The following is a 15,833-nucleotide window of genomic DNA, read 5'->3' on the forward strand; positions in this document are numbered from 1 at the left end:
TGGTGGAATCTCCCTCTCTGGAGATATTTAAGAACAGGTTAGATAGACATCTGTCAGGGATGGTGTAGACGGAGCTTGGTCCTGCCTTGAGGGCGGGGGGCTGGACTCGATGACCTCTCGAGGTCCCTTCCAGTCCTATTATTCTGTGATTCTATGATTAGTTATCTTGAGCAATTTAGTAACTCCTGCAAATTTTGCCACCTCACTGTTTACGTCTTTCTCAGGATCATTTATAAACAGGTTGAATAGGACTGGTTCCAGGACAGACCCGAGGGACCCCACTGGTTACCTCTCTCCACTCTGAAAACTTACCATTTATTCCTACCCTTTGTTTCATGTCTTTTAACTAGTTATCAATCCATGATAGGACCTTCCCTCTTACACCATAACAATGTATTGGACCAACTTCTGGTGGTGGAAGAGACATTTTTGAGCTACCCAGAGCTCTTCTTGGCCTTTTTCAGATCTGAAAAAGAGCTTCATGAAGTTCAAAAGCTTGTTTCTCTCCCTAAATTGGTCCAATAAACAATATTACCTTAACTACCTTGTCTCTCTCATATGTCATGATATAAAACTGATCTATTTTTTTGTTACAAGCCAGACATTTGTTTCACATTATATACATACACGTGTCTGACTTTTACATAGTCCAACTTTCCATATGTAAGGCTCAGAAAGATAAAATGGTTTGTTAGCAGAGACTTATGTTGAGGAGAGAACCAAATCTGGAGAATCTTCTGAATTTCAGACAGAATACTAATATACTCCCATAAAGTACAGGCTAAGAGCATTCTCTTTTCTGAGTAGAGATGCACTAGACCAAAATAACCCTGATTTGAAAGAAGTCAGGGGTGTCACATTGGTATTTGGCCTGTTGTCTTTCTGTAGAATGTCTATCACAAAAAGTCCACTTACTCCATGTTTGAGTAAAATAATACCTGGGCTAGTGATTCAAATGCCATTCACTTCTAACGAGAGGTTGCAGGATGCAGATACTATGTTGTTTTCCAATTCTCAAGTCCTACGGCCTGTAATCTGTGCCCTATGTAACAACAAATGCCCACATATCTGGTCTCCAACCCCAGAAGATGGAGGAGTATTCTGGTGAACTTTGAGAGCCTTCGCACCCAAGACTCTGAAACCTTCATAAATGCAGAACATGTACTTGATCACCAAATCTCATAACTGAACAACAAATCTCAAAGCTGCACTCCCTGATTTGCTAAAAAAATGGGTGCATTTAATTGTAAGCCAGAAATCCACACTTACATTCGCCAAGTCAAACGGAGACCCTTCTGTGGCCATCCCTAACAATATCCCATTGCATTGCCAACAGGCACGTCAGAACTCAGCCAGAGGTCGGGGTCTATTATGGGAGTGGGTGGTGAGGTTCTGTGGCCTGCAACGTGTCAGACTAGGTGATCGCAATGGGCCTTGCTCCTTCAGCTCTGTAAGTCTTCGCGTCTATGTAGCTAGTGAGGATTTCCTCATAGTATGTATGGATGCTTGTAGCCTCAAAGTAACTGTTGTTCCCACGTCCTAGAGCTGGTTTTAAGTCTTTGAACTCCTGGCCTGATTCTGGGGATCTATAAAAAGTAAAGGAGGATTTCATATTTCATTAGAAAGTAAGAGTTTCTCTTCTGTTTAAGAAGAGCCTTGACACACAAGCCGGTCATTTAAGTTGAAAGCTTGTTCCTTTTTTTAATCAAGATTACAGATTTTTCCCCCTTCGGTGTCTGTTAAAAAGCAGAAGTCCTTGAATCTTGGGCATGCTCCAGGTCAGCTGACTGTTGTCGGGAGCAGGTAACCACTCACAGCCCCAGGTCACTACACACACTCAGCCAAACAGCTGCCACCTGACCCAGCTCTGCTACACGGCAGCCAGCATGATCTCGGATCACAAGGAAGGACGGCTCTGTGCCATGAGGCAGCATGGCCCTATGGACTAAGTAACGGATTGAGCACATGGAACGTGGTCTCTCTCAGTCTGTCCACAGAGGAAACAACATCTAAACGTGTACATGTATGTGTACGTGTTTGTTATTCCTGCTATTAGCTGCAATGACTTGGAATCATGCCAGTACAGTGATTTTCATCCACAGATGTTAGAGTTCTGCAAAGGAAAGCAAGTATCATTCTCCACTGTGCATGTGTCTATGCTGGTACCTATATCTTTCTATTTCTATAGACACGTCTATATGTCTATACCCATCACCTATGTTTACGGACCTAGACATACACAAAAATAGAGACAATATTCAAACACAAGTTTAAGTATCTTCCAACTCTCCTTGTTGGGGATTAATGATTTAGTGCTCAAAGTATCGGCGTATGGTATTAAGACCACCATATGTCCCAGGGTGGATTACGTAGAGTCTCCGTGATACGAGATCCTTTCCAATGTAGGGAGTTCAAACAGTTCCCTCTTTGTTGGCAAAATCATTCTACACCCCTTCTCAGTGACTAAGGGGTCAAAAGAATTCTTTGGCCAGCATTCAGAACCTATAGATGTGGGATGATAGTCAACTGACAGGCCATGCATGTATTCTTACAACCGGACTTGCAGGCATTTGGTTCATGATGGGACACTGTCACGAGGTGGCTTCTCTTTTCCCCCTCCCAGGTCTATGGCCCTCCCTGTGCACTCTACTCCCAGCTGTGGCCTGGCCCCAACTCTAGGGCCTAACGGGCAGCTCAACCCGAACGGGTCATTCAGAAAGGCTCGCTGGTCCTTTAAGGCCAGGTCCACCGGCCCGAGCCAATGAACCAAGTCAATAGCTGGCCCTTTAAGGCAGGGTCCACCGGCTGGTGGCAGCAAGTCACGGGAAGTGGCTACCCCCGATAGGGGGACCGGGGACCACGCTACCCACCAGGTCCCGGCCCAGGGCCCTGTGAGTGGTAGGAGAATTCACCCCTCTCTCGGCGGGGAATCTGTCCGAAATGCGCCAAGGACTCCGGGGGCGGAGGGAAGGGAGAGGAGAGGCAGCTCCTGTCCCCATCCTGGGCCACTTCCTATCTGATCCTGCGAGATAGCACCCCACTCCTTCCCTGGGGGTCGCGTCTCCCTTGCAGGCTGCAAGGGAGTCATCCCAACTGGCGCTCGGGTCGCTGCTCTCCGCCCTCTGATCGGCTGGCTGATGCTGGTCAGGAGCTCCCCGCCGAGGTCCTTCCTCCCTGGCAGGCAGCCCAGACTGAGCCTCCCTCCAGGCTTTTATACCTGGGCTGCGGTCTGAGCATGCTCAGCCGAGTCGTGGGGGGCAGGGCTTCTTCGGCCAGGTGGGCCTGATTAGGCTCCGCCTTCCCGGTGTGGGGCTGATACACCCCGTCGCAGACGCAAAGACCTAGTTGCTGGAATTAGTGCTTGCAAGAAGCAGCACACCGAGAAGGGGTTTGGCTTGAACACAGACATGTTTTGCTAGAGCCCTGAGACTGAACTGAATCTCTGTTAGCTTTGTTGCTAATCCACCATTGCTCAAAGCAATAAAGGGAACTATGCATATTATAAATATAGCCTAGGAAAGCCTATCCTGAATATGCAATCACACATTCCTCTCCCAACAAGGAATTAAAACAGGCCAGAAGCCCCAAGCACTTGTGGCATCCCAGAAGTTAGGCTAGCATAGTTTGTGCTGTGTGTACGTGTGTACAGACCCACACAATTTTTATGCCACATAAAGTTTCACTGGCTTCAATTTGGGACAGCCACATAAAATCAAGGGTGGTGAAGCAGTGAGTGTGTTATCCAGGTTATCCCAAATGGATGTCAATAAGATATTTATATCACAACATGCCATCGTGTATTTTGCATATGCCACCTACATTACAGAGGAGGAATATCATTTTACAAATACTGTAATTTTTTTTAGTTATCAAGTCTGTAACCATAACATTTGGGAAACAATAAACCCTTTCTAAAATGACCTAAAATAGATTTTCTACACATTCCTATCCCCACAGTCTGATTTTCAGTTCCTACATTTCTGGATGTGTCCTGTTATAATGTGGGTATTGTCTCCCACTTCTAGTCTAGGAGGGCTGTGAGATACCGGACTAGAAACTCATGACATTTTACCTAAACAATAGCTGTTACTGGCCCAGGACTGAACATTATCGGTCTTGGGGAAGATGTACAAGGTGAGGTCAGAGACAAGTTCAGAGATGCAAGGTTCAGTGATGTGGGACCCTTGATAAGCACAAAAAGTTTTTACCCAAATTAAGCATGTGTTTATATTTTTGAGCATATGCATACGTGGGAACAAAGAAAAAAAACTTATTATTTCACTCTTCACATTATAATTTTAAATTAAATGTGCTGTATGTTTGCCATTGTTAGATATAACTGCACAGAGATCCAAATTACACTGAGGTGTGATATTTTGGCCTCGATCCAGCAGTCATTCTAGGACTGAAAGTCCTGATGAAAAATCAGTCAGTTTAGAATAGAATAGTACATGCCTGATGGGAGTGGAAATTTAGCTGTTCTGGCCGATTACATTCAAAAAACCAGTTCAGAGCAAGTGTAGGAACATGTGGGAAAAAGTGATTTGTTGAAAGTGTTGTCCTCTTACAATGTGAAGAAACCACAGGGAAACCTGGGTCCCAAATAAATGTGTTTACTAAGGCCTTGTCTCCAGTTACCAAGAGATCAATGCTGCAGAGATCAATCTCTGAGGGTTGATTTAGCGGGTCTAGTAAGACCTCCTAAACTGACCGCTGATGGAGCTCCGTCAACTCCAATACCCTACTGGGTCACGAGGAGTAAGAGAAGTCAATGGGAGAGTTTATCCTGCTGCCCCCTCGCAGCAGGGATGTCATGGAAATTCGAACAATGACTCGCTGCATCCATAATACCGCTCTGACTCATTTATGGGAGCTTCTAAAACACAGCACCTAAAGGGCTCATAAACTATTCAAAGGGATATCACTCTATTTCCACCTGCACCAAAAAAAAAAAAAAATGACAAGTAGCCATGATTTTATAAAAGTCTTTGGGGATACACCAAAAACCTTTGTAAAAATCAGAGTTTTATAAAATCATACTTCAGAATTGATATAATGCACTGAGATGGCATTTCAAATGCAAAGAACCTTTAGATATCTTAGGTGTAGAAAAATCAGATTTTACATGTTGTGATTTAGGTTTCTGGATTGGGTCATCTCGCAAGGTGTAATCTGAAATAAGGACTTATATTTCTGTCGGAATGGCATGACGTCAACTCACATGGCAGCAGGAAAAGCAAACACTGTGTTATAATGTTTGCAACACAGAGAATAAGGGAGAATTAAAGAGTCCTGAAGTGAGGTAATGTTTTTGTTATGTAGGAAAAACTCCATAATACACTACATAACAAAATCTGTTTCTTATTACATAAAAAAAGGAAAAAGAATATAAAACCACGTGATTTACTGTTTTTTATATTGTCCAAGTCTGATTCTTTTCTCTTTCCCCTGTCTGAATTAAAACATAATTTAAAATAATATGGAATAATGCTTTAATCGTTGTACTATATTAAAATAGCTTTTGTTTTTTTCATGACACTGGGAGAAATTAACCACCAAACCCTACAACTTTTACGCAGTATATGGAATAATTTAAAAAACCAAAATCAGTTACAGTTAGAGGGATCGGTAAAAGGAAGAGGTTTGATAACATGGGCTCCATCCTGCAATTGGATCCATGCTGTTGGACCTATCAACTGGCACCAAGTCTCACTGAAGTCAGCGGGGTGCCAGATGGAGCCATGTGGTGCTGATTCCAGACTCAGGCATTTGAAAATAAAGACCCTGGTTCTATAAAACTCTTAAGGATGCGCTTAACTATAAGCACAGCTTTAAGTACATCACTATTCAACAAAAGCATTCAACTGCCCGCTTAAGTCCCAGTAAAGTGCTTGTGGTTAAGTGCTTTACTGAAGCAGAGTTTATGCTTGAAATTGCACACAAACGGATCTAATTTCATACCTCCTCCCCCTAAACATGGTATATCCTGATGCACAGACACACACATATTCACAAACACAATCACACACACATTATAATAGTACAACTCAGCCACAGAGCACATACTGTAAATAATATTTTCTATTCCTGTTTTATTTCAATGGATAGCTTAAAATAATATTGCTTAAATCATAACAGCCCAGATCCTCAACAGTATTTCAATGGGAGGTACATGCCTAAATACCTTTGAGGATCTGGGCCCACAGGCATACACAAATTGCACAGGGTGTACAACACAGTCACCTTGCTGTAGGCACCTTAACTTTTGTAGATCGTGTGTTTTAGTGTTATGGCTTTAATTTGCATTAACTGATTTTCTATTTTTAGTTAATTTCCTTCACTAGCTCCAAATCTCCACTGAAGATGTTGCTGATACAGTCACTGGGGACAATTTACACAAGCCACTGCCAGACATGGACTGATTGCTAGGGAACCTGATGCATTTCTCTGGTACATACACAGAGACACACTTCTCTCACACAGTATTGCACTGGAGTCTGGTACTTGGTGTATTTAACACAGCTACAGGTAGTACACTTCTGTTCTAGCATTGCACAATGTATGTCCTCACAGGAGCATCTCGGTGTCTTACCAGCACACGCTAACCTGAAAATTAAAACACATTTCTGAACTTTTTTCTCATTCCTGAACAGAATGTTCCATTCCGTGTACCTGGAACAATACAACATGCAATATGTTGAAGTACATTTGCAGAGCAGTGTGGGGTGTTTTGTCCCACAGTTTCCCTTAAAACAAGTGGCACATTTGCAGCTAAAACATCACGGAGATAACTGCCTCTTTGGTTCACCCCTCTGTGACCAATTGCAACAGGAATACACTCAGGTAAAGTTCATTTGACTTCAGACTCAGCTTCATGCTGATCTTGCTTAACTGGCATATATTCCTTCTGCCTGCTATTCCAGCTTCTATATGCCTGATTCCTTTAGGTACCGTGGACGGTGGTCAGTTTTAGTGAGAGAACAAAGCTTACATGTGAAGAAGCCAAGAGGTAAAAACTGTGGTCAAGAGGATGCCACTAATATGCACGTCTGTATTTTTGGAACGTCATCAGCATTTTTTTGCCTCAGGACTCTGAGAAGAGTGCTTGTTGGAGCTGTGAAAGTTTGAACCACCTCCTCTATTTCTATAGGAACCCAGTGCGCCTCAGCAATGCCAAGAAGATGGGAAAACTTGCCACATTGGGATTTGCATCTTCAAGGGAGCAATGCAAATTGGTAACTACCCTACCCCACTTCTTTAAGGAAATAACATGGTCAGTTTTGCTATTGAAAAAGCAATCTACTAGGCCAAGAACCATCCTGAATTCTAGCCAAGTAGCATAAACGCTTTATACATCAAGCAAAGGATATTTTGCACCATCGATTCCTGAAGACTGGGTTTCTACAACATTGGCTCAAGGTTTTCATCTGATAAAACATTTTCTCTTGCTTTATAGCAGGGGTGGGGAACCTTTTTTGGGTCAGTGGCCAAAATACTTAGAAAAAAATCACAGAAAGTCACAGAAAAAAAATCAGTCTGGGGCCGCATACAAGTGAGAAGCAACACCAGAGTCTTGGATGGCCCAGGCTAGAAGATAGTGGGGGGAGAAGGAGCTGGAGTCCCAAGGGCCAGTTCCAGCTCCCAGGCCTTAGGGTCTCCACCCCTGCTTTATAATGTGTAGTGCTGGCTACTTCTATTACATGCTCTGTTTTTAAATTAAATGTTATTTCCAAAATAGCTAAGAAATAGCATCTTTAAAATTAATTTAGTACAATCCTCAAAAGGGAAAATTACTCAGTGACCACCTTTACCATTGCCAAAATCTACCCACTCACATGCCTGGAGTGAGATTATGTAATTTTTTATGTCCATGTATGGAACAATTTTTGTTGTGTGCACCAATATGGAGGTGATGCATCATGTAACAAAAGTCATTCTGCACACAGACACTGTGTGTGGCAAGGGTGGGGCTGAGGGGCTGGCATGAGAGAGTTAAAGCTCCAGGCTGGGGCAGGTAATTGGGCTGCAAGAGGGGGTGAGGCTCAGTCTGGGGGTCTGGATAACGGGTGTGGGATAAGAGGAGGCTCTAGGTTTGGGGAGGGGCTCAGATTTGGAGGTTAGGATACAGGAGGAGATATGGGCTCTGGGCTTGGGCCCAGGATAAGGAGTATGAGGTACAGGAGGTGGCTTTGGGTTGGGGCTTAGGGAGGAACAGTGGGTTTAGGCTAGGGATGTTAAATATCGGTTAATTGAATAGTCGATTAACCTCATGAATTTTTATGCATTAGACAACTATTCTATAGTCCCCAGGGGTGGGGCCAGAAGCCAGTTCGCTGCAGTGTGCAGTGCCAGGCAGGTGCTGGTACGCAAGGGGAGCCACTGGTTGCCTGTCACTCCGCACTGCTGCCTCTGTATCAGAGGCAGCAGAAGCCCCTGTCCAAGGTGGGGGCTGAGCTCCCGGACACAGTGCGAGATGGAACTGAGCTGGATTGCCTGCCCGCCTGGCTCCTAATACACTTTAAATGCAGAGCCACAGCAGGGGCAGGTCCCGCACCCGGCACAAACCAGACACTGAGCTGGGCTGCTGGCCAGCCTGCTACAAAATGTACTAGTGGGGGAGGGGATGCATGTAGTCTATACGTTTTTGCCGATCAGTTGATTGGTTAATGGACTGCACTATTCCACCCCTAGTTTTGGCTCAGGTTTACCTGAGTAGGCTGCCTGGTGCCCGACTGTCCTGGGGCACTGTGCTGTGCCCCGGAAATGACCAGAAGATCCAGCTCCCGAGGAGGGGGGGGAGTTAGGAAGAGCACATGAGGCTTTGTGGTGCACTGCTCTCGCCTGCAAACACTGGCCAATGGGAGCAGGGAGCCAGTGCTCAGGGTAGGGGCAGCACGCAGAGGCCTGAGGCCTCTGCCCCCCTTCCCTGCCCAAGAGCTGGAGCAGCTGCCGGTGGCTTCCCTGATGGCCCCAGTGCAGAGCTGCTCTGGCCATGGTAGCTTTGTGCTGGGGCCAACTGGGAGGGGCCCCTTTCCCCCAGAGGGGCAACTCTGAGGCTTGGGGAGGGGTATCTCTCCCTGCCGCAGCTCGGAGCTCCTGGGGGGGGGGGGGAGGAATTGAATGGAAGATGCACAGCCAGGCAGCTTACAGGGGACTGAGGGGAGGGGAGTTTTCTGTGGAGATGGGAGGATGTACTGTGGCCGAGATAGGGGTGCTGGAACAATTTGCATAGTGGGAGTGCCGAGAGCCACTGAGTCAATGTATCTGACGAAGTGGGTCTTTGCCCACGAAAGCTTATGCTCCTACACTTCAGTTGGTCTATAAGGTGCCACAGGACTCCTCGCCGCTTGAGTCAATGTAATTCATCTTCATGATGGAAACCACTTCAAGCCAGGGAATCCTGCCCACTCCTTAGTTCTAACACCTATGCACAGCGCAGGTGTGGGGAAAAGACACAAATAAAACGCCATGACAGGCCCCATGCTAACAGGTGGGTGAATAGAACTTAGGCCTAGCCTGGCAAATTGTCCAGATATTTCTGCAAAGCTGCTCTGGAAAAAAAACAGCCAATTCTAATGACTCACATTCAGGAAATTGTCTCATTAGACGAGTGGCGGAGTGAACACTCTTTCAGAACAACGCATCTCACTTACCTGTGGACAGTCTTTGATGTAATGTCCCTTGTTAAAGCAGAGGTGACATAGGTAGTTAGGAGGTGGCCTCTTGCTGGGTTTTCTGGCTTCTGAGGAGAGGGATAGGTCAGAGAAGTGCTCGGTGAGAGAGCTTAGCCCATCCACGATGTTATTAAGAGAGCCATAGGGAGATGCACTCTTATACAGACTGCTACTCAGCGCCTGCACAAAAAGAAGAAAGAAAAAGAAATATAGTACTGTCCTAAGGGTTCTTTTGAGGGTGTTCTGAGCAGCAGCAGGCTAAAAATAGCAGCAGGAACTTGGAGAGAGTGTTTAAGAGCAGGGCTGCATACTTTGTGAAAGCAATATACGGGTTATTAATATGGAGGCCTCTCGGTTGTAAACCTAAAGATAGCACGATGGGCCAGGCCACCCCACTGGTGGAAAAAGTTCTCGGCTCACCACGGTTCACTCATCCCGGCCTTGCCACTAAGTGAGGGTTGCTTTCTGATGCGATGTACTCAACCCCAGTCACGGAGTGGTTAGCGCTTCCAAGCACAGCGCTGAAGCGTGACCCACAGAAAAGTAACATTTTTGGTGTGTGCAGATTTTAGGAAGGACAATATTGGAACCTGGGAAAGCAGGGTGGGGAGGGGGAGAGACCAAGAAAAACCTAACTGTTCATTTGCAAGCTGCTTAATGAGACAATAAACAATGTCTTTGGTTTCATAGTTAAGCAATAAGATTGGCCTGGACCTGTGTCTGTCCTGTATTTGCCGGGGGAAACTGCTATGATTTAACCACTTCCTGATAGACAACTAATACCCAGTTTTGTTTTTCCCCTGCATGGGATCTCTGTTCCCAAATCCAACCAAAAGGAAGCCCAATTGCCATTTGGAAGCTTCAGAACAGCAGGCAACCCATAAGCACCTACGCAGGCGCTAAGTGAAAACAAATAGTCATTCTCATTAATGCCTTAGGACACAAGAGATAGTAACTGGTTGACAGGAATTTTAAAACATTAAAAAAAATCGCTTTTTCCTCTGGGCTTTGCAGCACAGCAGCATATGTGTGCAGACAGGACTACAGCATAGATAGTTGTTCCCACCCAAAGTATGGGTAAGACACATTTGCCATGGTAACACCAAGAACTTGTTAGACCAGGTTCTCCACTCACAATAGTTTTACAGGACTGTAACTTTGCTGATTTAGGGAGTCACTCCTGATTTACACCAGGATGTGCAATCACATCCATTCTGTGCCTACAGAGACGACTTTCTTTTTCGATGCTATCAATCAGAAACTTGTACAGGAGGCCCCACGACATACGACCACCGAGTTCCAACCCCCCACACTTACAAAAACGGTTGTAAGTGCAGAAGGGGCCGGAAACCCCCAACTTACATCCTCGGCCCGCATTTATGACGCCCCTGACTTGCAACGCTTCCCCAGGAACGGATTGCATCGCAAGTTGGGGGCTGCCTGTAATGAGGGCCAACATTAATTAATTAATTAATTAATTAAAAGAATCACTGATATAAATAGATGCTAGAAGCTGAGATTCAGCGAGTTTGAAAAATGAATTCACTAATCTTTGAGAATCCCAGAGATTCAGGATTACTGCCCAGCTACAGTGATGCTCAAATAATAAAGGAGTCACAGCAGGATAGCTGAATAAGGGAGACCAGGACATGGGTCTCTGTATAATGTGAAGCCATCCATTGCATCCTAGGACAGTGGTTTTGGATATGCAAATGAAAACCTGGTGTAAGTAACAGGCCATTGTTGTCACTCTTTGCAATTTCCTGCAGCCACAGCAGAGGCAAAAGTCACCAACGGCTTGTCTACACTGGTAAGTTTCGTCACCAAACCCCCCTTTTTGGCAACATAACCCGGAGAGCGTTCACAATGCAATGTGACAAAAGTCAAAAACCACACCCAGTTTTGACAAAAATCGATTGCCATGCTACCGTTTGGAAAGCCCAGTTCAGCAAAGCCAGCCACTATGTTACCCACATTTCCCAGAGTGACCGTTCTATGCAGCAATGTGGGATGTATTGCCGGGCACGCTCGCAGAAGCGCTGCCCTGACTGTAGACTTCCCCACTCTAAACTGATTAGCAACTGAAGGGCACCCGAATCAGCGCTCGGTCGGGAAGCATGTTGCCATTGCTTTGTGGAGGGCGGGCACTCCTGATAGCTACCGTTCTGTTGCTGTCCGTCATTCGCCCTGTTGTCCGCATTTGAGTCGACTTCCTTTGGGAGTAAATTCAACAGTAGCTCTGCTGCAATGTGTGGTGTCCTAAGCATTCCAAACTCAGCACGGGAGAGAAGTCTGGGATCCATCATTTTTCACAGCAGATATTGGAGTGCACAACAAGGACTGTCAGGGTATGTCTACACTAGCCACCCTAGTTCGATCTAGGGTGGCTAATGTAGGCATTCGAACTTGCAAATGAAGCCCGGGATATACATATCCCAGGCTTCATTTGCATGTTCCCGGGTGCTGCCATTTTTAAATGCCTGGTAGTTCGAACTACCTGCCCATGGCTACACGTGGCACGGGCTAGGTAGTTCGAATCAAACCACCGTTACTCCTCATTGCAGAAGGAGTAATGGTAGTTCGAATTAGGAGCTTTAATTCGAACTACCTAGCCCGTGTCGCATGTAGCCGCGGGCAGGCAGTTCGAACCATGGGGCATTTAAAAATGGCGCCCACCCGGGAACATGCAAATGAAGCCCGGGATATTTAAATCCCGGGCTTCATTTGCAAGTTCGAATGCCTACATTAGCCACCCTAGTTCAAACTAGGGTGGCAGTGTAGACATACCCTCAGTTTCAAATGGCACAAAAATAAGTCGGAAGCCCTGGGAGGGCTGGGAAGCAAAGAGGTGGATGACGGGACTTTTTCATGATCCCCAAATGGCTTGCGCTACATCGTGCTTTCCCACGGTGCCTAGTGACTGAAAATGACACCAGGCACTGTAGTTTGCTTACCCACATGGTTTTGCTTTCTGTTGACAGGGAGCTAACAATGTGGCCATGATATGTCGACAGAGGACGGCAGCATAAGCATGATTTAGCAACTTTCTTTCAGGCAACTTTTGCATGTTGGCAGTATTCTCATCACCAAAACTTCCCAGTATGGACATATTCCAAGTTACCCAACTCACAAAAGTTCTAATAGATAGGGCACTGGATTGGGGAGACCGGTGTTCTTTTCCTGCTTTTACCAGTGACTTGCTGTGACCCTGGGAAAGACATTACAATTCTCTCACTCTCTGCCTCAGTTTCCCTTTCATCCTTTGCCTTGACCAATTGCATTGGAAGCTCTTTGGGGAGGCAGAGTCTGTACTGTGTGTTTTCACAATGCCTCGCACAGTGAGTCCTGATCTCAGCTGGGAGGTTGCTATCTTTATTTACCTGGCATGTGGCCTAAGTGTGGTGAACACAGAATCTGGACCTCTGTCATGGGATAATTGTACAAAATGTACAAAATTAACTCAAACAAATAACTGAAAGGTTCTAACTGCCTTGGTCGTCAGGAGTACGTCTAACACTGCACGCTTATTTTGAAATAAGCTATTCCGGAAGAAATACTCGAAAATAGCTTATTTCGAAATCACACATCTACACTACAGGGAAGCCTCAAAATTAGTCTGAGACAGGCTTCCCTAATGTGGATGCACTAGCTCGATACAGAGCCCCAGGAGGCACTGAGGAGTAATTACTCTGAATGGCCTTGGGGAGGAGCTATTTCGAAATAGCAGCAATGGAGCATCCACACTACTGCTATTCCGATATAGGTGTTATTCCTCGTGGAATGAGGTCGACTGAAGTCGGAATAAGCCATCTGTTATTTTGAATTTATTCTGAAATAACAGAATTGCTGTGTAGATGTTTGCATTATTATTTCGGAATGGTCATTATTCCAAAATAACGCTGTAGTATAGATGCACCCATAGTGACTAAGGCCACCTCAACCATCATTATTATTTATTGTCTTGGATTCTGGAATTCCACCGGAATGAGAAAATCTTGGCAGCCAATTCCTAAAAGGAAGGGGAAATGCCATGAAAGCAAATGTGTTATTAATTCATGAAGCTCTTCTCTCCCAAGGAGCCACTTTCGCTTACGTGCACTTGGAATAATACAAAATGTTTTTAATAGCACATTTCGAGTGAGGATTCTGTATTACACGTGCTCTGAATATCTGACCTCCTCAACTACCCTGTGAAATATCTGGGTCATCCCCACTTTTCAGATCAGTGAACTTACATACAGGCAGTGAGAAATTCCACTCCTTCCAGCCTCTGCAGCAAGCCAAAGATCTTCCTTGGGGGGGGGGGGGGGGGTGTGACATGCAAATCTCCTGAGACTCAGAAGAACGAGGTTGCAGTAAAATCTGCACAAGCGCTTTTTCTTCTCATAGAATCCAATCCAATGTCCGTTCTTGGCGAGAGGAGTCCTTCATTGACTCCAGTGGGCATTGGATTGGGCCTATAGATTGCATCGGAGGCTACTTTCCATTCCCCATCCACTTTACATTAAGAACATAAGAATAGTCAGACCAACGGACCATCTGGAAAATATCCTGTCTGCTGACAATGGCCAATACCAAATGCCCCAGAGGGAGGGAACACGACAGGTAATCATCATGTGATCCGTCTCCTGTCACCCATTTCCAGACAAACAGAGGCTAGGGACACCATTCCTACCCACCCTGGCTAATAGCCATTGATGGACCTAACCTCCATGAATCTATCTAGCTCTTTTTGAACCCTGTTAAAATCCTAGCCTTCACCACATCCTCTGGCAAGGAGTTCCACAGGTTAACTGTGTGCTGAGTGGTTTAGCCTCCTGGATGTGTTTTATATTGATGCAGGCAGGTGATACCCTTTCTGGCACATTCAAGGCCAACCCGGGGTTTGCACAGGTAGCCTACTTGATCCTCCACTGGCAAAAAACCGTGCCCTCTGCTGCAATAATGAATATCCTGGAGAGGGAGCACACAATTAGTGCGGGGTCACCCAGTGAGTCAGTGGCTTGGCACAGACCACCTACTTGTATTCACCAAACACTGTCTGTCCTTGGAAAATTCCCTTGAAACTTAACAGAGCCACATCGAGCCCATCAGAAGATAGTAGGGAAAAGGTTAACTCTCACTCCCCAAGCAAAGGACAGCCCAGGGCTAACTACAAAGAGTGTGAAGAATTAGTGTCTTCTGGTTGGGAGAGGATGCAAAAGCCAGTTGGCAAAGCCTGTCTGTCTCTCCGTCCCTCAGTGACTCTGCAAAACGTCTATTTGTTCTTGTTGAATGGGGATCTGCGCTGAAGGGAATTTTTGGAAAACTTAGTTTAAGTCCCCAATTGTAGAAAAGTCTGTTTGCACCACCCACTCAGACTCCCAAGTCCTCTGGGTCCTGGTCCGGTCTGGGTGCAGATGTGGCTTTCCTCACGGCTCAGAGAACTCTTACAGACTTACTTCAGAAAGCGCTCGTTATGGGAGGGCATTACTCAGCTATAAGAAGCCGGGTTTGCTATGCAGATCTGGTGACCCCATGTGTGAAAAGGAGGCTGCAGTCCCACCCAACCTCCTTATTCAAGTCCATGCAGGCATACTGGGTAACATTTTCAAGGGTGCCCAAGTGATTTAGGAGTTAAAAGCCAAATCCCCTTTAGAAAAGGGACTTCTAAGTCACTTGAACAACCTTGAACATTTAAGCTGGATTGCTCCTTGCTGTGCAGAGACCACTTCCTAGGCTGTTGTTTTAGGACTCCCATGCCCAAAGGAAGACAAGAGAACCCCTAAAACCGAGTATGTTTCTCCCGTTCTTGAACAATGAGAGACCAGGAGGACAATGTGTGCGTGTTACAGATATGGTTATATTACAAAATAAAATAGGCCCTCAGCTAGGAGTGTCTGCACTTTCCTCTAGAGCTTCCTTTTGTTGCACACACTAGTTCAGGTCTGAAGGCAGGAAGCAAAGGTGGGAATGCCAGCAGAGATAAGGTCAGCTAGGCCTGCTTGGAACAGATCAGGACAACACAGTGGCTAATGCTGGGAGTTGCTTGTGTCTGGAGTTGAACCTGTGCTCATAACAACGGGAGGTTTCATGGGAGTAGAACCTACTGCTGCCAAGGCCTGACAGGGCTGGGGACCAAAACTGCCAGCTACATGAAACAGCAGGAGTTAGAGTTCC

General features: G+C 45.7%; 1 protein-coding gene across 1 annotated transcript in view; it reads right to left on the minus strand.

The window, feature by feature from the left end:
- Positions 1-15,833, minus strand: part of ZCCHC24 (zinc finger CCHC-type containing 24) — a 175,269-nt gene that overhangs the window by 131,395 nt on the left and 28,041 nt on the right. Inside the window, exon 2 of the mRNA XM_075934759.2 lies at positions 9,654-9,854. Within this exon, the coding sequence (XP_075790874.1) occupies positions 9,654-9,854 (201 nt within the window). The remainder of the gene's footprint in view (positions 1-9,653; positions 9,855-15,833) is intronic.

The sequence above is a fragment of the Pelodiscus sinensis genome, chromosome 8 (assembly GCF_052426305.1).
Source record: "Pelodiscus sinensis isolate ZL-2025 chromosome 8, ASM5242630v1, whole genome shotgun sequence".
Classification (NCBI taxonomy): domain Eukaryota; kingdom Metazoa; phylum Chordata; order Testudines; family Trionychidae; genus Pelodiscus; species Pelodiscus sinensis.